This window comes from Mesoplodon densirostris, chromosome 5, assembly GCF_025265405.1.
Source record: "Mesoplodon densirostris isolate mMesDen1 chromosome 5, mMesDen1 primary haplotype, whole genome shotgun sequence".
In the NCBI taxonomy this organism is placed as follows: Eukaryota; Metazoa; Chordata; class Mammalia; order Artiodactyla; family Ziphiidae; genus Mesoplodon; species Mesoplodon densirostris.
In genome coordinates this window covers 59,394,353-59,417,020 of record NC_082665.1, presented here as the reverse complement: position 1 = coordinate 59,417,020, position 22,668 = coordinate 59,394,353, and the positions used below count along the sequence as shown (strand labels likewise).

The window sequence follows — 22,668 nt, the reverse complement described above, 5'->3', positions numbered from 1 at the left end:
ATTGTCACTTTTCCACCTTCCCATTCTCTCCCTTTCCCCCACCACCTCCATACACACACACACACACACACACACACACACAAAACACACACACCAAATTAATTGATTGCTTTGGCACTGGGTAGCCCAAACACCAAGCTATTCCTATTCACTGTCAATGAATTAGGCCAAGCTATACATTTTGACCACAGTTAGATTTTGGTGCAACTGTAAATAGCAAAAGAGGACCTATTAAGTTCATGTACATATTGCAGAAGGACTACTCTCTCTGGACTGTAACAGCAGTGCTCTAAAAATATTCTGTCAGTACCATGCTGAAGTGAGTATCAGTGGTATTTCCCCAGCTACTTTGAAAGTGAATGTAGAAATGAAGGACTTCTCATATTTAAGCTGTTGTGTTACCCTTCCAATTAAAATGAGAAGCTGTGCCATGAGAAGAAAGAAGTAAGACTGTATTGTGTGTGTGTGTGTGCGCACATTGGGGTAGAGTAAGAGAGGCACATGTCAGGAGGAATCAGAGGATGCATAAAATACAGCTAAAGAAAGTAACTTGAAAGAGGGACCTAGAGTCAATTAAATCAGGTATTTTTTTAAAGCAACTATGACAGAAACAGTGCTAGATGCTAAAGTGGTCAAAATGAATGAGGCTTTCAGCTTGCCCTCAAGAGATCTCTCAACAAAGCGAAAAGAAACATATATAAATAGATTAATAAATATTTACAGCTATGGTAGAAGTGCTTAAAAGGTAGATTTGGGACACAAGGAAAAAAATGAGGTGGGAATAAGAGGAATCCTAAGCTGAGAAACAGTCACAAGAAAATTTTCTACGTGGATGCCACTAGCACCAATTTGATGCCAAGTGAGAGGAAGTAAAACATTATTCTTAACTATGGTGCTCCTCAACTCTATTCTTGAATACATAATAATAGAGCTTAGTTGGGGGTGCTGGTTGGGAATTTAGATGACCAAGTAAGAGATTCTCAAAGCAGCCCAAACCTGCCGAACTCTGTCTACTCTCCTAGGCATAAAACTCTGCTCACTGTGGATTTGGGCACCAATGTTATTCAAAGCATATTGAAGACAGTCACAAGGTTGGAAGATTTCTTGAAATCCACTGATTTTCAAACTTTCTTCCTGCCACATAGAAAAACTTTCTGGGTGATATTTTAAAGGGTCATTGATGATTAACTCTTGATTATTTTTCTCATTTGTAATAAAAATGAGAAAAATAATTAAAAATCAGTGAAAGTATGTAGAATATTGACTCTCACAAAACTAACATACCCAGGTATTTAAAGGTATCTAATATCTCTTGATACTGTCAATTTTCAGGCCCAGATATTTAGAGAGGGTCTGAGATAGTAGCCCAACAGAGGAACATTCAACTGTATGATATAGCTTGTAATCTGTCAACTTTCAGATACAAGGCACTGAAGATTTCACAAAGGTAACAATTGTTCAAACTCCGATTGATTCAAAAAAATTCAGGTGGAACACTAGAAGGTATATAACTTCACGTAAACCAGCTCATCCTGAAACATCAGGTATGTTAGATTTTTCTGAGTAATTGGGAACTTACTTTCCTTTTGTAAAATACTCCTATATGTATTTGGAAACTTGTATGCTTTCTACCTAGAGTATTGAGGAATCCTTTTATCTGCCATATTTGATATCCAATGTGTGAATTAAAACTGAAAACATCTAAGTTATTAGAAATTTTAATATTTAATCTATAAAAACAAACACATATAATTATAATATGTATTATATATTATACACATTATTCATGTATAAAAGTAATTAATGAGGGAATTTCTAATTCATCCCAGAAGTTAAAATATTTTATATAGCAGTAATAGTGAAAATATTGTTGCACTGTCTGAACAACAGAGATATAAATAATGTGACTAAATAACCTTATTATTTTAAAAAAATTTTTTTGAATTTTATTTATTTTTTATACAGCAGGTTCTTATTAGTCATCAGTTTTATACACATCAGTGTCTACATGTCAATCCCAATCACCCAATTCATCACACCACGACCCCCACCCCACACCGCTTTCCCCACTTGGTGTCCATATGTTTATTCTCTACATCTGTGTCTCTATTTCTGCCCTGCAGACCAGTTCATCTGTACATTTTTCTAGGTTCCCCACATATGCATTAATATATGATATTTGTTTTTCTCTTTCTGACTTACTTCACTCTGTATGACAGTCTCTAGATCCACCCATGTCTCCACAAATGACCCAATTTCATTCCTTTTTATGGCTGAGTAATATTCCATTGTATATATGTACCACATCTTCTTTATCCATTCGGCTGTTGATGAGCATTTATGTTGCTTCCATGACCTGGCTATTGTAAATAGTGCTGCAATGAACATTGGGTTGCAGATGTCTTTTTGAATTATGGTTTTCTCTGGGTATATGCCCAGTAGTGGAATTGATGGATCATATGGTAATTCTATTTTTAGTTTCTTAAGGAACCTCCATAGTGTTCTCCATAGTGACTGTATCAATTTACATTCCCACCAACAGTGCAAGAGAGTTCCCTTTTCTCCACACCCTCTCCAGCATTTGCTGTTTGCAGATTTTCTGATGATGACCATTCTAACTGGTGTGAGGTGACACCTCATTGTAGTTTTGATTTGTATTTCTCTAAAAATTAGTGATGTTCAGCAGCTTTTCATATGCTTCTTTGTCATCTGTATGTCTTCTTTGGAGAAATGTCTCTTTAGGTCTTCTGCCCATTTTTGGATTGAGTTGTTTGTTTTTCTAATGTTGAGCTGCATGAGCTGTCTATATATTTTGAAGATTAATCCTTTGTCCATTGATTCATTTGCAAATATTTTCTCCTATTCTGAGGGTTGCCTTTTCATCTTATTTGTAGTTTCCTTTGCTGTGCAAAAGCTTTTAAGTTTCATTAGGTCCCATTTGTTTATTTTTGTTTTTATTTCCATTACTCTAGGAGGTGGATCAAAAAAGACCTTGCTGTGATTTATGTCAAAGAATGTTCTTCCTATGTTTTCCTTGAAGAGTTTTATAGTGTCCGGTCCTACATTTAGGTCTCTAATCCATTTTGAGTTTATTTTGTATATGGTGTTAGGGAGTGTTCTCATTTCATTCTTTTACATGTAGCTGTCTAGTTTTCCCATCACCACTTGTTGAAGAGACTGTCTTTTCTCCATTCTATATCCTTGCCTCCTTTGTCATAGATTAGTTGACCATAGGTGCGTGGGTTTATCTCTGGGCTTTCTATCTTGTTCCATAGATCTATATTTCTGTTTTCGTGCCAGTACCATATTGTCTTGATTACTCTAGCTTTCTAGTATAGTCTGAAGTCAGGAAGTCTAATTCCTCCAGCTCCATTTTTTTCCATCAAGACAGCTTTGGTTATTCGGGGTCTTTTTTGTCTCCAGACAAATTTTAAGATTTTTTGTTCTAGTTCTATAAAAAATGCCATTGGTAATTTGATAGGGATTGCATTGAATCTGTAAATTGCTTTGGGTAATATAGTCATTTTCACAATATTGATTGTTCCAATCCAAGAACATGGTATATCTCACCATCTGTTGGTATCATCTTTAATTTCTTTCATCAGTGTCTTATACTTTTCTGCATACAGGTCTTTCGTCTCCCTAGGCAGGTTTATTCCTAGGTATTTTATTATTTTTGTTGCGATGGTAAATGGGAGTGTTTCCTTAATTCCTCTTTCAAATTTTCATCATTAGTGTATAGGAATTGTAGAGATTTCTGTGCATTAATTTTGTATCCTGCAACTTTACCAAATTCATTGATTAGCTCCAGTAGTTTTCTGGTGGAATCTTTAGGAATCTCTATGTATAGTATCATATCATCTGCAAACAGTGACAGTTTTACTTCTTCTTTTCCAATTTGTATTATTTTATTTCTTTTTCTTCTCTGATTGCCATGGCTAGGACTTCCAAAACTATGTTGAATAATGGTGAGAGTGGACATCCTTGCCTTATTCCTGATCTTAGAGGAAATGTTTTCAGTTTTTCACCATTGAGAATGATGTTTGCTGTGGGTTTGTCATATATGGCCTTTATTATGTAGGTAGGTTCCCTCTATGCCCACTTTCTGGAGAGTTTTTATCATAAATGGGTGTTGAATTTTGTCAAAAGCTTTTTCTACATCTATTGAGATGATCATATGGTTTTTATTCTTCAATTTGTTAATATGGTGTATCACATTGATTGATTTGCATATATTGAAGAATCCTTGCATCCCTGGGATAAATCCCACTTGATCATGGTGAATGACCCTTTTAATGTGTTGTTGGATTCTGTTCGTTAGTATTTTGTTGAGTATTTTTGCATCTATATTCATCAGTGATATTTATCTGTAATTTTCTTTTTTGTAGTATCTTTGTCTTGTTTTGATATCAGGGTGATGGTGGCCTCATAGAATGAGTTTGGGAATGTTCCTTCCTCTGCAATTTTTCGGAAGAGTTGAGAAGGATAGGTGTAAGTTCTTCTCTAAATGTTTGGTACAATTCACCTATGAAGCCATCTGGTCCTGGACTTTTGTTTGTTGGAAGATTTTTAATAACAGTTTCAATTTCATTACTGTGATTGGTGTGTTCATATTTTCTATTTCTTCCTGATTCAGTCTTGTTAAGTTATACCTTTCTAAGAATTTGTCCATTTCTTCCAGGTTGTCCATTTTATTGGCATAGGGCTGCTTGCAGTAGTCTCTTAGGATGATTTGTATTTCTGCAGTGTCTGTTGTAACTTCTCCTTTTTCATTTTTAATATTATTGATTTGAGCCCTCTCCCTCTTTTTCTTGATGAGTCTAGCTAATGGTTTATAAATTGTGTTTATCTTCTCAAAGAACCAGCTTTTAGTTTTATTGATATTTGCTATTGTTTTCTTTGTTTCTATTTCATTTATTTCTGCTCTGATCTTTATGATTTCTCTCCTGTTAACATTGGGTTTTGTTTGTTCTTCTTTCTCTAGTTCCTTTAGGTGTAAGGTGAGATTGTTAATTTGAGATTTTTCTTGTTTATTTTTCTTTTTCTTTTTTTTTTTTTTTTTTTGCATTACACGGGCCTCTCACTGTTGTGGCCTCTCCCGTTGTGGAGCACAGGCTCCGGACGCACAGGCTCAACGGCCATGGCTCACGGGCCCAGCCGCTCCGCGGCATGTGGGATCTTCCCAGACCGGGGCACGAACCCATGTCCCCTGCATTGGCAGGCAGACTCTCAACCACTGCGCCACCAGTGAAGCCCTTTTCTTGTTTCTTGAGGTAGGCGTGTATAGATATAAACTTCCCTCTCAGAACTGCTTTTGCTGCATCCCATAGGTTTTGGATCATTGTGTTTTCATTGTTATTTGTCTCTGGTATTTTTTGGTTTCCTCTTTGATGTCTTCAGTGATCTCTTGGTTATTTAGTAATAACTAAATTTAGTTATTAGTTATTGTTTAGTTATTGGTTAGCCTCCATGTGTTTCTGTTTTTTACATTTCTTTCCCTGTAAGTGATTTCTAATCTCATAGTGTTGCGGTCAGAAGAGATACTTGATGTGATTTCAATTTTCTTAAATTTACTGAGGCTTGATTTGTGACCCAAGATATGATCTATCCTGGAGAATGTTCCATGTGCACTTGAGAAGAAAGTGTAATCTGCTGTTTTTGGATGGAATGTTCTATAAATATCGATTAAATCTATCTGGTCTATTGTGTGATGTAAAGCTTGTGTTTCCTTATTAATTTTCTGTTTGGATGATCTGTCCATTTGTGTAAGTGAGGTGTTAAAGTCCCCCATTATTATTGTGTTATTGTCGATTTCCTCTTTTGTAGCTATTAACAGTTGCCTTATGTACTGAGGTGCTCCTATGTTAGGTGCATATATATTTATAATTGCTATATCTTCTTCTTGGATTGATCCCTTGATCATTATGTAGGGTCCTTCATTGTCTCTTGTAACATTCTTTATTTTAAAATCTATTTTATCAGATATGTGTATTGCTACTCCAGCTTTCTTTTGATTTCCATATGCATGGAATATCTTTTTCCATACCCTCACTTTCAGTCTGTGTGTGTTTCTAGGTCTGAAGTGGGTCTCTTGTAGACAGCATATAGATGGGTTTTTGTATCCATTCAGGAAGCCTGTGTCTTTTGGTTGGAGCATTTAACCCATTCACCTTTAAGGTAATTATCGATATGTGTGTTCCTATGACCATTTTCTTAATTGTTTTGGGTTTGTTTTGTAGGTCCTTTTATCCTCTTGTGTTTCCCACTTAGAGAAGTTCCTTTAGCATTTGTTGTAGAGCTGGTTTTGTGGTGCTGAATTCTCTTAGCTTTTGCTTTTCTGTAAAGCTTTTGATTTCTCCATCAAATCTGAAAGAGATCCTTGCCGGATATAGTGATCTTGGTTGTAGGTTCTTCCTTTCATCACTTTAAGTATATCATGCCACTCCCTTCTGGCTTGTAGCGTTTCCCCTGAGAAATCAGCCATTAACCTTATGGGAGTTCCCTTGTATATTATTTGTCATTTTTCCCTTGTTGCTTTCAATAACTTTTCTTTGTCTTTGATTCTTTCCAATTTGATTACTATGTGTCTCTGCATGTTTCTCCTTGGGTTTATCCTGTATGGGACTCACTGCACTTCCTGGACTTGGTTGGCTATTTCCTTTCCCATGTTAGGGAAGTTTTCGACTATAATCTCTTCAAATATTTTCTCGGGTCCTTTCTCTCTCTCTTCTCCTTCTGGGACCCTTATAATGCGAATGTTGTTGCATTTAATATTGTCCCAGAGGTCTCTTAGGATGTCTTCATTATTTTCCACTCTTTTTTCTTTATTTTGTTCCATGACAGTGAATTCCACCATTCTGTCTTCCAGGTCACTTATCCATTCTTCTGCTTCAGTTATTCTGCTGTTGATTCCTTCTAGTGTGTTTTCATTTCATTTATTTTATTGTTCATCTCTGTTTGTTCTTTAATTCTTCTCTTTGTTAAACATTTCTTGGATCTTCTTGATGTTTGCCTCCATTCTTTTTCAGAGGTCCTGGATCATCTTCACTATGATTATTCTGAATTCATTTTCTGGAAGGTTGCCTATCTCCACTTCATTTAGTTGTTTTTCTGGGGTTTTATCTTTTTCCTTCATCTGGTACATAGATCTCTGCCTTTTCATCTTGTCTATCTTTCTGTGAATGTGGTTTTTTCCCCCACAGGCTGCAGGATTATAGTTCTTCTTGCTTCTGCTGTCTTCCCTCTGGTGGATGAGCCTATCTAAGAGGCTTGTGCAAGTTTCCTGATGGGAGGCACCCGTTGTGGGTAGAGCTGACTGTTGCTCTGGTGGACAGAGCTCAGTACAACTTTAATCCACCTGTCTGCTGATGGGTGGGGCTGGGTTCCCTCACTGTTGGTTGTTTGGCCTGAGGCAACCCAACACTGGAGCCTACCTGGGCTGTTTGGTGGCGCTAATGGCAGATTCTGGGAGGACTCACACCAAGGAGTACTTCCCAGAACTTCTGCTGCCAGTGTCCTTGTTCCCAAGGTGAAACAGAGCCACCCCCCACCTCTGCAGGAGACCCTCCAACACTAGCAGGGAGGTCTGGTTCAGTCTCCTCTAAAGTCACTGCTCCTTCCCCTGGGTCCTGATGCACACACTACTTTGTGTGTGCCCTCCAAGTGTGGAGTTTCTGTTTCCCCTAGTCCTGTTGAAGTCCTGCAGTGAAATCCCACTAGCCTTCAAAGTGTGCTTCCCTAGGAATTCCTCCTCCTGTTGCCGGACCCTCAGGTTGGAAAGCTTGACATGGGGCTCAGAACCTTCACTCCAGTGGGTGGACTTCTGTGGTATAAGTGTTCTCCAGTCTGTGAGTCACCCACCCAGCAGTTACTGGATTTGATTTTACTGTGATTGTGCCCCTCCTACCCTCTCACTGTGGCTTCTCCTTTGTCTTTGGATGTGGGGTATATTTTTTGGTGAATTCCAATGTCTTCCTGTCGATGATTGTCCAGCAGCTTGTTGTGATTCTGGTGTTCTCGCAAGAGGGAGTGAGAGCACGTCCTTCTATTCTGTCATCTTGGTTCAGGGCCCCAGTAAATAACCTTAGTATAAAGCCTATTCATACAAATTTTGCATGAATAAAGTTGAATCAGAACATCAATGATTATAATAAATACTATTAAGCCATTGATTAAAATTTGGAAAATGAGTTTGAGGTAGATTTAAAAATTAACTGGTAAATAATTAAATTATGGAATAAATAGTAATATAATTTAATATTTATCATTTCACTGAAAAGGACATAGTTCTAAATTTAGAAATATAGAAATTAATTTTAAAATTCTGTGTCAATAAAAATATTACCAATCAAGAGATCAGCAAAGGACAATTCATGGAAGAAAAGTTATATTGAAAACAAAATGTAAAAAAGTTCAACACTACTAACATTTATAGAAACAGAAATTAAATATTGGTCTGTTTAATTAGTGAGATTTTTAAAGAATTATAATGCCTAATGCTCAAAAAAATGTTGTGAATCTGGTATACATTCTTACCTTGATACCAGTACTAATTGATAAAATAAATTTATCACAAGATTCCAAAAGCCATAAAAGTTTTTATATCCTTTGCCTAAATAATATAATTTCTATTTATGTTATTTATACCTCAATAAAAAATTAACTAATAATATAATTTCTAGACATTTACTGTAAAGAAATAAAGCAAAATAGTGGAAAAATGTAATTGACCATTATTTATAAAAATAAAAAGTAGAAGTTATCAAAATGGCTAATGATAAATGAATGGTTAATTAAATTAACACATTAGTCAACATGATTAAATGCTAAATAACCATTAGTCAATTAATTTCCCATGTAGTAACTTGGAAAAGACCAATGATACACGTCAAATAAAAATACCAATAATACAACATTGTGTTGCTAATATTAAACAAATTTTATCTTTATTATGTTACAATTATATACCTTTGAATCCATGTGGACACACAATACTGTCATCACGTGAGTCTCCTCTCGTCTTTAGATTAAGCAGAAATGGGACATGGTATTGAAACCTTCACCATCTTCTCTTTCTTCAGCCATCTCCCCTCCTCATTCTCTAAAACATAGCCATACCAAATCAAAACATATCACATAATCTGGGAGACCTCGTATTTTCTCATTCCTGAACTTTTGCACATTCTTTCTTTTCCTTCTTCCTGGAAGTTCTAAACATGCCTCTCCCCACATCTCCCCATTCCACGGAGCTAACTTCTTATTCTTCAAATCTCAGCATCACTGATACATTCTAAATTCACAACACTTCACTCTCCTTTGTGCTCCCATAGCCCGCTATGCACACAGTCTTATTTTCCCATTTTGTATTTTTTTTTGCTGGTCCGTCTGCTCCAAGAGGGTATGGATCATAACTCGTTTGTTTTCTTATGTATCCCCATTGCTTACCAATGGGCCTGGTATGCTCAATACATATTAATATAAAAGTATTTTGGGGATGGTGGGACAATAAATGATTTTGTCTCTCTACTTTCCAAACCTTCTGCACAATTGTTACACAATCTTAATAATAGAGGACTTTTAATCTCTTTTTTGAAAAGTGACCCCACTTGCTACCAATTGAAATTACCACCAATTTCAGATCACATGTCCTGGGTGTAAGTGACTTGAACATGGTTGACTTTGAGAGTCAGACTATTTGATACAGTCCTTTGTTTCAGTGCTTGAACTAACGCAGTCTTTTCTGAAGCAGCTGCAAGCAGAATAAATGAAGAACACCCTCAAGAAGAGACAAGTACTCAGGTAAACTGAGAAATAGACTGAAAGTACAGTCAGCCCTCCATATCCTAGAACACGGAACCCGTGGATACTGAGCGCCGACTGTACTATGCCACTTTATATAAGAGACTTAAGCATCCATGGATTTTGGTATGCGTGGGAAGAGGGAATGTGGTCCTGGGACCAATCCCCTGCTGATACCTAGGGACGACTCTATCTCACTAGATCTACACCAGCCTACCTGTAGACTGGATTTTAGGGAGTTCCAGGTGGGGTAGAGAGTTTATTTAATTTTTTTAAATAAATTTTCTTTTTTTAAATTGAGGCATATTTTTTAAATTTATTTATTTTATTTTTGGCTGTGTTGGGTCTTTGTTGCTGCACGTGGGCTTTTGTCTGGTTGCAGCCAGTGGGGGCTACTCTTCGTTGTGATGTGCAGGCTTCTCATTGTGGTGGCTTCTCTTGTTGGGAGCACAGGCTTTAGGCATGCGGCCTTCAGTAGTTGTGGCACACAGGCTCAGTAGTTGTGGCACACGGACTCTAGAGTGCAGGCTCAGTAGTTGTGGCACATGAGCTTATTTGTTCTGCAGCATGTGGGATCTTCCTGGACCAGGGCTCGAACTCATGTCTCCTGCATTGGCAGGCAGATTCTTAACCACTGCACCACCAGGGAAGCCCAATTGAGGCATATTTGACATATTAGTTTCAGGAAAAATTTATTTTTAATTCTTGTCTTTTCCAAGCTGGTTGTATTTTTCTAGGAGATGTTGATTATCATTCCCAGAATCTGAGAAATATCTACTACAAATACATCAGAAAATTGTATATTTGATTGTTAAAAATGTTTTACATCAGTTAAGTCTATTTGCTCTATTAGAAGTAGGCACCAGGGGCTTCCCTGGTGGCGCAATGGTTAAGAATCTGCCTGCTAATGCAGGGGACACGGGTTCGAGCCCTGGTCTGGGAGGATCCCACATGCCACGGAGCAACTAAGCCCGTGAGCCACAATTACTGAGCCTGCGCGTCTGGAGCCTGTGCTCCGCAACAAGAGAGGCCGCGATAGTGAGAGGCCCGTGCACCGCGATGAAGAGTGGCCCCCGCTTGCCACACCTAGAGAAAGCCCTCGCACAGAAACGAAGACCCAACACAGCAAAAATAAAATTAATTAAAAAAAAAAAAAGTAGGCACCAAACTCAAAACACACGCCCCCTTTCCCCCGAAACTCTCCTCATGAGTGTATGTTGAATGAAAGGTGATTATAGGTTCCATGGGGGATGTTGAAGGTATTTTTCTCATGTCCGTCTTAAACTCAAATGTGTCGAAGTTGTCAGATCTTCAAGAGGCCAATACTCTTCTTTAACACACATGTTCTCATTCTGCATAAAATCAGGAAGTTCATTTTCTCCCTAAGTATTTTGGAGTCTTCCTGGGGAAGCTTTTCCTCAAACCCGCCCTGGTTGTTGCTTGTTACCTAGAACTCCTGACCCAATATCTTTGGGGCTAAGAGTATGGGCTCTAGCATGAAATTCTCTGGTTTGTCTCCTGGTTCCATCACATATTAGCCATGTGACCTTGGACAAGTTTCTCAACCTGCCTGAGCATCACTTTTTCCCTGTCTATACAACAGGGATAATAACAATGCCTATTTCATGTAGTGCGACTACATGGGGATTAAAGAAATGGGAAGTACGCTGCATAGTATTTGACATATAACAAGCAATACATACACAGAATGTCTATTATTCTTTGTTAACCCCTTCTTAACATTGTAAACTACTTCTCCAAACCTCTTTTGCTCTCCCCATGTTAATTTTCTTAAAAAAAAAAATGGATACAGTCACCTCCTCTAATTCTCGCAAACACAGTTGCTGCTGAAGACTAGGAAATAACAAAGGGAAATTACAATTAAAAAACAAAAAAAGAGGAGTAAGACACTTAAGATAAAATATTAGATGGCTTCGTCTAGCTTACCGATTAAGCCATCTTTCTCCTTAGCCCTGGCAGGCTGCCAAGCCTGTAGGATTCATCTGAATAGCATATTTGAGGGGATGGAGGGAAGAGGCAGGGAAGCTAGTGCTCTCCCGGTACATTTTGCCCCAAAATACTGCTTTTTCTTAATTAAAAAAAGAGATTGCGTGATGGTTGCTAACATAGGGGAAGTAGTGTTAAAGTGAGAGACAGTCCATTAAATGGTAGAAACATCAGCTACTGAGACATACAGAGATCAACAAATTGTGTTATTTAGTAAATGCTTTTTTCTCCCTGATGTCAGATCTTGGCTATGTTTCGGAGCCAGCTCTCTTCCTACTCACCTCAAACCATTGCCCTACTACTACCTCCCCAGAATTGTAGCTTTACCTTTACATAATGAAAAAGCCTGACACAACATAAAGTGGCTCCTTACAAAATGTTTTGGACCCCACACAGTGCTGTCACTGGCAGAAGTCCCAGTTCTAGGTGCCCTGATCTACAGACCAGATTTGACACCAGCTCTGCTTTATAAATCTGACCCTTATTAACAGTCACAGACTTTGACTCCTATCTCCATTTTTAGAATCAACAGCCTACAGAATCAATTGTTAAGACCACGGAGGATAAGAACATCTATGAGGATGCCTATAATAAGCCTAAATGAAAGTCTGGTAAGCTGCCTCAGTTTCTCCAACATGATCAGGAGCACACCTGTCCCCAGAGATGTAGAAGGAAGCCAGTTTATTTGCCTTTGTGTGATAGTATGATTATACCACCTTCCACTAGCCAGAGATGCTTCTAATGGCACTAGCTCTAAATTCTAATTTGGAAAATCAATTTTAAAATAAGATTCCTTTATCTGGATTTCTGAAAACTTTGTAGTCTCATGGTTCCCTCTCTATATTCTGCTATTTAGTCTCACATGCAACACTGGTTGCTCCCAATTTGGCAGGTCATTTTTCAGGCAGCCATGCACTGTGGAAGATGTAAACAGGCAATAAGCTATGACTTCATGTTCAAAAGTTTATGTTCTAGTTAAGGAGGCAAAACATACCACACAGAAGGCAATTAAAATAACAATACGAGATACACCGTGGACAGCGTCAACTGAAGCTAAATGAATTCAAAAAAGAAAAAGTAGCTACTGAGCATAAACAAAGTCTTTGTAGAGAAATGAAGCAGACGCTCAGAATAGAAGACACAAGAGAGCAAGACTTTGGGGGGAAAATGAGTAGACCAGCCTGACTGTTGGCCATTCCAAATGTGGTGTCTCTGGGGAAATATGTGTTTATAAGTGCTTTATATGACTCTATGTTACATTAAGAGTATCACCGGGTTAAAAATGACCTTCAGATAAATCTTATCTCCATTTAAAAAACGTTAGCTCTTGCATACCACTTCCTATGACAAACATCATATTTAAAACTAGATTTAAAAGCTAACAATACACCATTGAAAAGGTGTTTGCAAGAATTATTTGCAACACATGGGAAAAATGTATACAAAATGATGAGGAAAACACTATGATTCCAACAGGCAAACTTATGAACAGCCAGTTCAGGGAAAAGACAATACCCAGAATATAGAGAAAATAAAAAATGCAAAACTAAATAACAATGAAATATTAACATTTGTTTTTTTAAATGAAAAAATTTTATTCAATGGTAGAATTATTTCCTTTGAAATAACTGAAAATAGAGTCATACTTGTTTTCTCATATTTAGCTGGTAGATAAGTAAAAGTAATTTGTTAACAAAAGTCATAAAAATGCTTACACACTTGGGCTCAGCGTTTTTTGAAAAAATCAGTCTGAAAATTGAAATCCTAAGAGAGTAAAAATCAATCCAAAGAGAGTAATCCAAAGTATTCAAGTAGACATATGTACAACATGTCTAGTACACTACTATTTCTAGGGGCAAAAAATTTAAAAGAGCCTAAGTGTTCAACAATGAGAAAGTGTATAATTTCACTACAGAACATCCATACACGGACTATCATAAAACCATGAAAAAGACTGGTTGAGTAGTCCAATGTAAAATATAAAAGCTGAAGGCAAAACTGTACTTATACTTTGTTAGCATAAAACAAGGCCAGAAAAGATAAATACAAATGATGTAATTAAGTGGAAAGGTGAGAGTAGGGATGGTCTTATTTACCTCTCTTATTTTATGCAGTTTTATTACTCTTATAATGAAAAATATGATTATAAAACTATCAAGGATTATTCAAATATAAATTACTTTAAAGTTGTCTTTTCTTTTCTACCACCATTTACACTCAGCAATCCATAGTGTTAGGAAAGGGAGTGGTAATAGCCAGAGTTGAAACTCAGTAAGTGATAATGACTCCAGTGAGTTATTCCCACAATGGAAAACCCTCCTCCTGATAATGCATAAAATACCCCTGTCCGGTTTAGCAGACGTCAAGGGCTACTTGGATTCGGACTCCCAGTTTAAATCATGCTGCCACCCCTTTATGAGGATGAATGATTCACACTCACTTGCTCAACTTCCTTCCTTGGCCTCATCAATAATGACCAGATGTTTCTTGTGAGAATGAAAATGACCCTCCAGTACATCTTATCCCGGGTTGTGGGTCAATGTTGAAAGATTCCAGTTCTTTTGCCTTTGTTTTCTTTCCTTTCCATTTTTTTTAGAAATGGTTGACAAGACTGTTTTGAAGACTGACACATGCATTGGCACTGCTGTCATGAGATGCCTCCTGTTTTTGAAATGCATTTCCCTACCTCGAGGGAGAAACTTCGAGTTGGATCCTGTGCAAATGTTCTTGGTGCCACAAGGAAAGAAGTTTGGACCTTGCAACTGTTCCGTTTAAAATACTTTTTCTGCAAAATTTCCTTGATTTAAAATATGTATTATTTAAAATATGTAAAACACCCCAGAAAATTTTAGAATGAGTTTTAGTTTTAGAGCCAGAAAATAAGCTTATGCCGCCTCAATAATTTGCATATTACTCTTAAAGCAAAAATGGTTTGCTTCACTTTATGAAAATTAAATGCTATTAAAATGTATTTTAAATGTTGCTCTTGAACCAAGTATTGATTTTTGTCATTCATTGCACTTCACTCATCTTGGAAGCACTCAGTGAATTAAAATAGCAAAGAATGGAAATGGATTTAGACTGAACCATGTAACTCAGTCCTAAGCAAAACTGCCAGTGTCCATTTTGTTCATCATTATATTTACAACAATGACCACAATACCCAGCACATAATTTTAAAAGATAATCTTAACAGTGAAGAGATATTGTGTGCTTTCTGTATGCTGGTATATGACAAATGCTGTACAGTTATGAACGTACATAATCTTCACAACAACCACGTAAGGTAGCTACTATTATTTCCAATTTACAAATGAGTAAATTGAAAGAGTGAGTGTGAGCAATTGCCAAAAACCTCCCAGCTAGTAAGAGGCAGAGCAGAGAGTTGAAAACAAGCCTGTGATTAGCTATTTCACCATATATACCTCCAGTATGGTAAGTCTTAAATAAGTATCTGAAGAATTTATAAAAATTTAAATATATGTCTTTAGGATCATGCTCCCACCCAGGGGTTGGGAAATGTTATTCCAAACTTTTTTCTTGCTACAACTGGTGGGAGGCACAGTTTTCAGAAACCAAGTGTAGAGACTCCATTCACAAAATGTGCTTGTGGAGAAGACGGTTTGGTTTGTTGCTCTTGAGAAAGTCAAATCAAACTGCTATCACTTCTCTCCAAAACTAAACTCAACCAGTTCTTTTCCAGTGATAGTTACATGGCAGCTCTTTTAATGTCTGAAGAGACATTATTTTTTGTTACTGAGATGTAGTTGATGTACAATACTATACAAGTTACAGGTGTACAACATAGTGATTCACAATTTTTAAGGTTATACTTCATTTTTAGTTATTATAAAATATTAGCTATATTCCCTGTATTGTGCAATATATCCTTGTAGCGTATTTATTTTACACATAACAGTTTGTACCTCTTAATCCCCTATCCCTATATTGCCCCTCTCCCTCTCCCCACTGATAACTACTACTTTGTTCTCTATACCTGTGAGTCTGTTTCCTTTTTGTTATATTCACTAGCTTGTTTCATTTTTTAGATTCCACATGTAAGTGATATGTATTTGTCTTTCTCTGTCTGACTTATTTCACGTAGCACAATACCTGAGGGATCTTATTAATGAGTACCCTTCCCCTCCTGAGTTCTGAACCAAGTGAAAATTAAGACAGAGGATTAAGGCACTTAGAACCTAAAACACACACATCCCACTCTCCCCACACCGACACACACACCTTTATTAGTGACTGAGCTGACATGGGATACATGGTTGCCTTTGACTCCCAGATTTGGACAGATTTACCACTGTAGACATTTACCATTAAGCTTACTGCATAGCTGAGAACAGTAGAAAATAAGATTTCTAAGGGCAAGTTCGCCCCTAAAAGGAATAAGGAAGAAGGGGCTGGACAAAGAACATCCAGACTCTGCTTCCAAATTCATTAACCTGATAAGCCTCTCCACCTCAGCCGAGTGAATGAGGAGGTGGTGACAGGCCAGGAGTGTTAAGGCAATGGAGAGTGAAGCCCTCAATCTGGACCAGAAATCAGGAGGGGGAAGAAGTGCTCTCCACCAGTAGCCATCACTGACAGCGAGCTTAGTGTGCACCAGGCACTCTTCTGAGGGTCTTGCCCTCATTTCAGCTTAAGCCATCATTACATGAACTTTAGGTGGTAGGTACTGTCATCATCCCATTTTAAAGAGAAAGTAATGGAGCTTAAAGAATTCAGAAAAGTGCTCAAAGTCACAGCTAGACGTGATGACACTGGTACTCAAATCGCCCAAATACATTCAGAATAATTTACAATGCTTTTTAAGTTCTCTAGATTTTTTTTGGGGGGGGTGGAAATCTAAGCCAATGGAGAAGAGAAGGATACACTCCAAAAAATATTAGTCATTGTCAGTGTCTGACTAGGTCCGTGTCCTTGAAGGTAAACATTTCCACATGGGGAAAGAAGCCTGAACAAGGCACTGAGATATGAAATAATTGCAGCACCTTGCAAGGTGTATACCCACCCTCCTCAGCAGGGTATGGTGATGGTGTGCCCAGGCCTCCTCCTTCACCAGAAAGAACGTAATGCCGATTTTGGCCTGAGAAGGGTGCTTAGAGCTCATTTCCCCTTGACTCCTCAGGGGAAGCCCACTTATTTGCTTACAAGGCCCAGAATATTGTCTGCTTTTAATATTTTTAAATAAGGGCTTTACTTGGTCTTTTGACCCTTGGAATTTTGTTTTTAACTTAGCTTTTAACTTTCACAGTGTTTAAACCTAGTTTGAATTATTTTTTTTTCCCTCCAGAAACATAACTTAACCTTCTATATTCTATGTTAGTCTTACTAATGAAAAACAGAAAACTTTGCTGATGAAGGAACATTCTTCCCAAGGGTCATTCATTCTGAAACAGTAGTCTAAGAAATGACAGGGAAGAGTGCTGTACCATCCACCTTCCTGGGTACATTGTAGGAGCCCTCTCAGTGAGCTGAAAAAATTCCCATTTTGTTTCAAATAGTCCCATTACCATTAAAAATAATCCTCTGTTTTATTATTGCCCCCAGCAAGTCATATGCTAACATCCCTCCCCCAAAGCTCACTTAGAGAGGTATTGGAGCTGTGTTCCTACCTCCTTTTTGAAACCAAATACTCCTTATATAAACAAATGATCCCTTTTAAAATTGCATCAAAATAAATTAATTAATTAAATACTTAGGAACAAACCTCACCAAGGAGGTGAAAGACTTATATGCTGAGAACTACAAAACATTAATAAAGGAGACTGAAGATGATTCAAAGAAATGGAAAGATATTCCATGCTTCTGGATTAGGAGAATTAATATTGTTAAAATGGCCATACTACCCAAAGCAATCTACAGATTTAATGTGATCCCTATCAGATTACCCATGACATTTTTTACAGAACTAGAACAGATAATCTTAAAATTTATATGGAACCATAAAAGACCCAGAATTGCCAAAGAAATCCTAAGGAAAAAGAACAAAGCAGGAGACATAACCCTCCCAGACTTCAGACAATACTGCAAAGCTACGGTAACCAAAACTGTGTGGTATTGACACAAAAACAGACAGATCAATGGAACAGAATAGAGAGCACAGAAATAAAATCACACACCTATGGACAATTAATCTTTGACAAAGGAAGCAATAATATACAATGGAGAAAAGACAGTCTCTTTAGCAAGCAGTGTTGGGAAAGTTGGATAACCTCACATAAGTCAATGAAGCTAGAACGCACCCTCACACCATACACAAAAATAAACTCAAAATGGCTTAAAGGCTTAAACATAAGACAAGACACCATAAAACTCCTAGAAGAGAACATAGGCAAAACATTCTGTGACATAAATCATGCCAATGTTTTCTTAGGTCAGTCTCCCAAGGCAATAGAAATAAAAGCAAAAATAAATAAATGGGACCTAATCAAGCTTATGAGCTTTTGCACAGCAAAGGAAACCATAAAAAAATGAAAAGACAACCTACACACTGGGAGAAAATATTTGCAAATGATGCAACCAATAAGGGCTTAATTTCCAAAATATACAAACAGCTCACATAATTCAATAACAAAAAAACCACAAAAAAATCCAATCAAAAAATGGGCAGAAGACCTAAATAGAAATTTCTCCAGAGAAGACATATAGATGGCCAAGAGGTACATGAAAAATACTCTTCATTGCTAATTATTAGAGAAATGCAAATCAAAACTACAATGAGGTACCACCTCACACTGATCAGAATGGCCACCATTAGAAAGTCTACAAATAATAAATGTTGGAAAGAGTATGGAGAAAAGAGAACCCTCTTACACTGTTGGTGGGAATGTAAATTGGTGCAGCCACTATGCAAAACAGTATGGATGCTCCTCAAAAAACTAAAAATAGGATTGCCATATGATCCATCAACTCCACTCTTGGGCATATACCCATACAAAACTGCAATTTGAAAAAATATATGCACCCCTATGTTCATAACAGCACTATTTATAATAGCCAAGACATGGAAACAACCTAAATGTCCATCGACAGATGAATGGATAGAGAAGATGTGGTGTATATATACAATGGAATATTACTCAGCCATTAAAAAGAATGAAATAATGCCATTTGCAGCAACATGGATGGACCTAGAGATACTAAGCAAAGTAAATCAGAAAGAGAAAGACAAATACCATGTGATATCACTTATATGTGGAATGTAAAATATGACACAAATGAACATATCTATGAAACAGAAACAGGCTCACAGACATAGAGGACAGACTTGTGGTTGCAGGGCAGGGAGAAGTATTGGGAATTTGGGATTAGCAGATGCAAACTATTATATATAGGATGGGTAAACAACAAAGTCTTACTATATAGCACAGGGAAATATATTCAATATCTTGTGATAAACCATAATGGAAAAGAATATGAAAAAGAATATATATGTGTATAACTGAGTCACTTTGCTGTACAGAAATTAACACAACACTTTAAATCAACTATATTTCGATACCATTTAAAAAAATAAAACCAAATACTCCTTAACGAGGAATATCAGCAATTAACAGTCATAGTTTTCAAACACATAACTCTCTGACATTAGGCAGGATTCCTAATCAACTCATATTATGTACCCAAAAGTAAGTAGTTAGAAAATTATACTCAGGAAGGCCTTTCAATATTATCCCATCATGCAGCCTTCACCCTCTCTATGAGACTTTTTGCAGGGAAGGCAGAATGGTGATGTCTTAACTAAGCCATTATATTCCTGACTCTATAAGAATTCTTAAATAAACCAGTTCTTTTCCTGTCATAAAATGCTCCAAAATGATTTTCCTTAGCCTAAATAGCTCTCCCAGCTCCCATCTCTAATCACAAAAGTCTAAAAAGGACTACCTAGGGCTTGATTTATACCATCTGTTTTTTTTGAGACTGAAAAAGTTCAAAGAATCACTCTTATCCAAAAGACCTCTAACCAGCCTTGGCAGCTGAAGTCAGTCTGAAGTTGAAAGTGCCAACTAAATGTCACTCGCCATCTGGTTCTACAAGGATTGAGTCATTAGCCACTGCAGTTGCTGACTTTCAACACACCCTGAAAGGGGTTCAGGGTGGAGATAAGGAATAAGGCACTCTGTGCTCTGGGAAAATTGGCATATATTTTCAGGAGAAAATTTTATAAACCTAATTTCTTGTATCTTCCTGTACTTAGAAAGGTCATTAACAGAGATATCTGTTCTTTGTGACTAGCAGCAACCTTCCACTGAGATGTGTGCTTGACTGCATGTACCCCTTCTCCAAAAATCACATACTGACCTCCCTCCTTACATCTTCAGAGCAGCTCCTCAGAGCTATTCCCAGGCTATAGTCCTCAATAAATCTCCAAATAAAACTAAACTCACAGCTCTCATGTTGTGCTTTTTTTTTTTTGGTCGACAAAAGCCACACAAGAATTGGGAAGCCATAACACACTCCAGACATGTAAATAGGTTTCAGCCTTTCTGGACACATTGGAGTGATACAGACCTAAGTTCAAAGTCAAGGTCATCTTTCCACAAGTACTTATTGAATAGGAAAATGAATAAACTGCATGCCCTGTTTGCACTTATATCCTAGATTTACTATTGGGGTGTCTTGAGCAAGTCCTTTGACTTCGGTGAGCCTTGTGTCCTCATCCATAATATAGAAGAAATGGTATTTATCCCATAGAATTCTTGCATGAACTAATAAGAAATTATACCTAAAACATTTAACACAGTATGTAGATTATAGAAAGCTCTCAACAAATGATTATTCTGATTATACTATCCTATGATCTTGGAGATATAGCAAAACAGGCTTTGCATTGGTAATTAATTCTCTTACAGAAATGCCTAAGGATAAGAAAGTTAACTTAAAGATTCCAACTGAACCTTCCTCTGATTTCACCATCATCTGCTTACAAACATCCAGGCTTTTATTTAGAATTTAATTCATATAATTTCTCATATGTATTAGGCACTGGAGTAAGCACCAAGAAGGACAGAGAATGTATGATTCGAAGATTTGTTATTTTGGCTTCTTTGCGTGGGTGTGTGTATTTCTGGACTTTCATTTGTGGAGCAGAGGTAGATTATTTAGTCCAGAGTTGTTTTCCCAACAATAAATGTGCATATTATACGTGTCCTGCTCCTTCCTGCTATGTTACACAATCATAAGAAATTTTCATGATCAGTAGCTAACGCTTCCACAGCTCAGCTTCTCCATCTAATGGCCTGAGTAAAACTCAATGCTGAAAGTTAGGGAGCCATCCCCAGCCTTTTCTTAAATTACAATAGAAGGTTGATTTCCAACACTCACCCCTATGGTGTTGACTCTCTGAACGCAAAGAAGGCTTTGCTCAATGCTGGAACTAATTAAGCCACCCTTGGGGCACCGTCCAGGCTGTTTCCTCAAGCTGCCCTACCCAATGTCTAGGATAACTTAATTTATACTGGTGAGGAGTCAACAATTGCCCTACTCACTGACTAACTCCCTTGTCCATTTTGTCTTTCCTCCATGATGCTGAAAAACTCTGGTTCCCTGCTTCTGACCTCTAGGTGGTACAACACGTAGAGAGGCCACTGAGGAGAGGCCACTGAGGAGAGGGACTTTAAAGTAAATTTTTAATTTCTTCCTGAAAGTAATAGGGAAGAGAAAGGTTAGTTATAACAGTGTGTCAAGACACCTTCATACTCTCTCTCTCTCTCTCTCTCACACACACACACACACACACACACACACACACCACTTTCTTCACACACAGAATGGCAGACCATTGGCTGTTATCTCAGATTTCCTATATATGGTGTAGGGGAACAAAACTTGCCACCCTAGACTATCCCTTTAGCTTGAGAATTATTTGGATTGGAGATTTTTTAAAAAGCAAAAGGCTCAAGAACTCTTTCTTTTTACCCACCCCCTCCTTAACTGCCTAAAAGAATTTAGACAAGGAGCCTGGTCCAGGAAGAGCACTACCACCAGAGATACCTACAAAGAATTCGGGCTACGTGTAGTATGGGGAGTTCAGCAGAGCCTGGAACCCAAAGTCCTGTCTGTGTCCCGTTGTCTCTGCATGGCCCAGCAAACATTAGTTACCCAACATTTACTTCTCCATCTCCATGTGAATTGCCTTCCTCCCCTTTGAAGTCTCAAGTCCCTACCCGCTTCTTCTTCTCTCAGAAGGCATATTAGCCTCAGCTGCCTAAATTGTCCTTGGGCCTCATATTCTTATGGAGCCCCCGTAAGTATATAATTAAATTTGTTTTTTTCCCTGTTAATCTGTCTCCTGTGGATTTAATTCATAGACGAGCCAGAAGAACCTAGAAGGGTAGAGGAAGTTTAGTTTAGTTTTGTTTTTTTTCTCCCCACAACAGAATAGAAAGCTTTAGATAACTTGGAAGAAATTCCTTAAAATTTATTGTAGTTATTCAACTTGGGAAAGGAAGTGGTTTTGACACAGGAGAATGGGAGAAAGAGATTAGGGCAGTCCCAGATTTCTTAGATCTGTATGTAGTAGACATCCCTAATTTTTATATATGCTTTGTTAAGAATTTTCTTTCTTCACTGTTCAACTAACTTACTGAGGAGAGGGTTTCCTGAATTTCAGATATTCCCAAGATAAGAAAATTTGCTATCTTAATATCTTTCCTAGGATAAATTACCCAAGGGATTAATGAAAAATTGAATGGAGGTTCTGTTGGAGAAATATAATTAAAAACACACAATCTCCTGCTGCCCCAGAAAATCTCTCCACAGAAGTAGAAGGAAGAGAAAGTTTTATTACTGAATAAGCATTAAACCAGAATGTAATGAGAATCATAGGCAATCCGCTAAGGAGATTAC

General features: G+C 37.5%; 1 protein-coding gene across 1 annotated transcript in view; it reads left to right on the top strand.

The window, feature by feature from the left end:
* The window catches only part of SLC9C1 (solute carrier family 9 member C1), a 138,858-nt gene extending 126,449 nt beyond the window's left edge, over window positions 1-12,409 (top strand). Inside the window, exons 27-29 of the mRNA XM_060098810.1 lie at window positions 1,421-1,544; window positions 9,734-9,798; window positions 12,329-12,409. Coding sequence (XP_059954793.1) covers window positions 1,421-1,544; window positions 9,734-9,798; window positions 12,329-12,409 — 270 coding nt within the window. The remainder of the gene's footprint in view (window positions 1-1,420; window positions 1,545-9,733; window positions 9,799-12,328) is intronic.
* The last annotated feature ends 10,259 nt before the right edge of the window (window positions 12,410-22,668 follow it).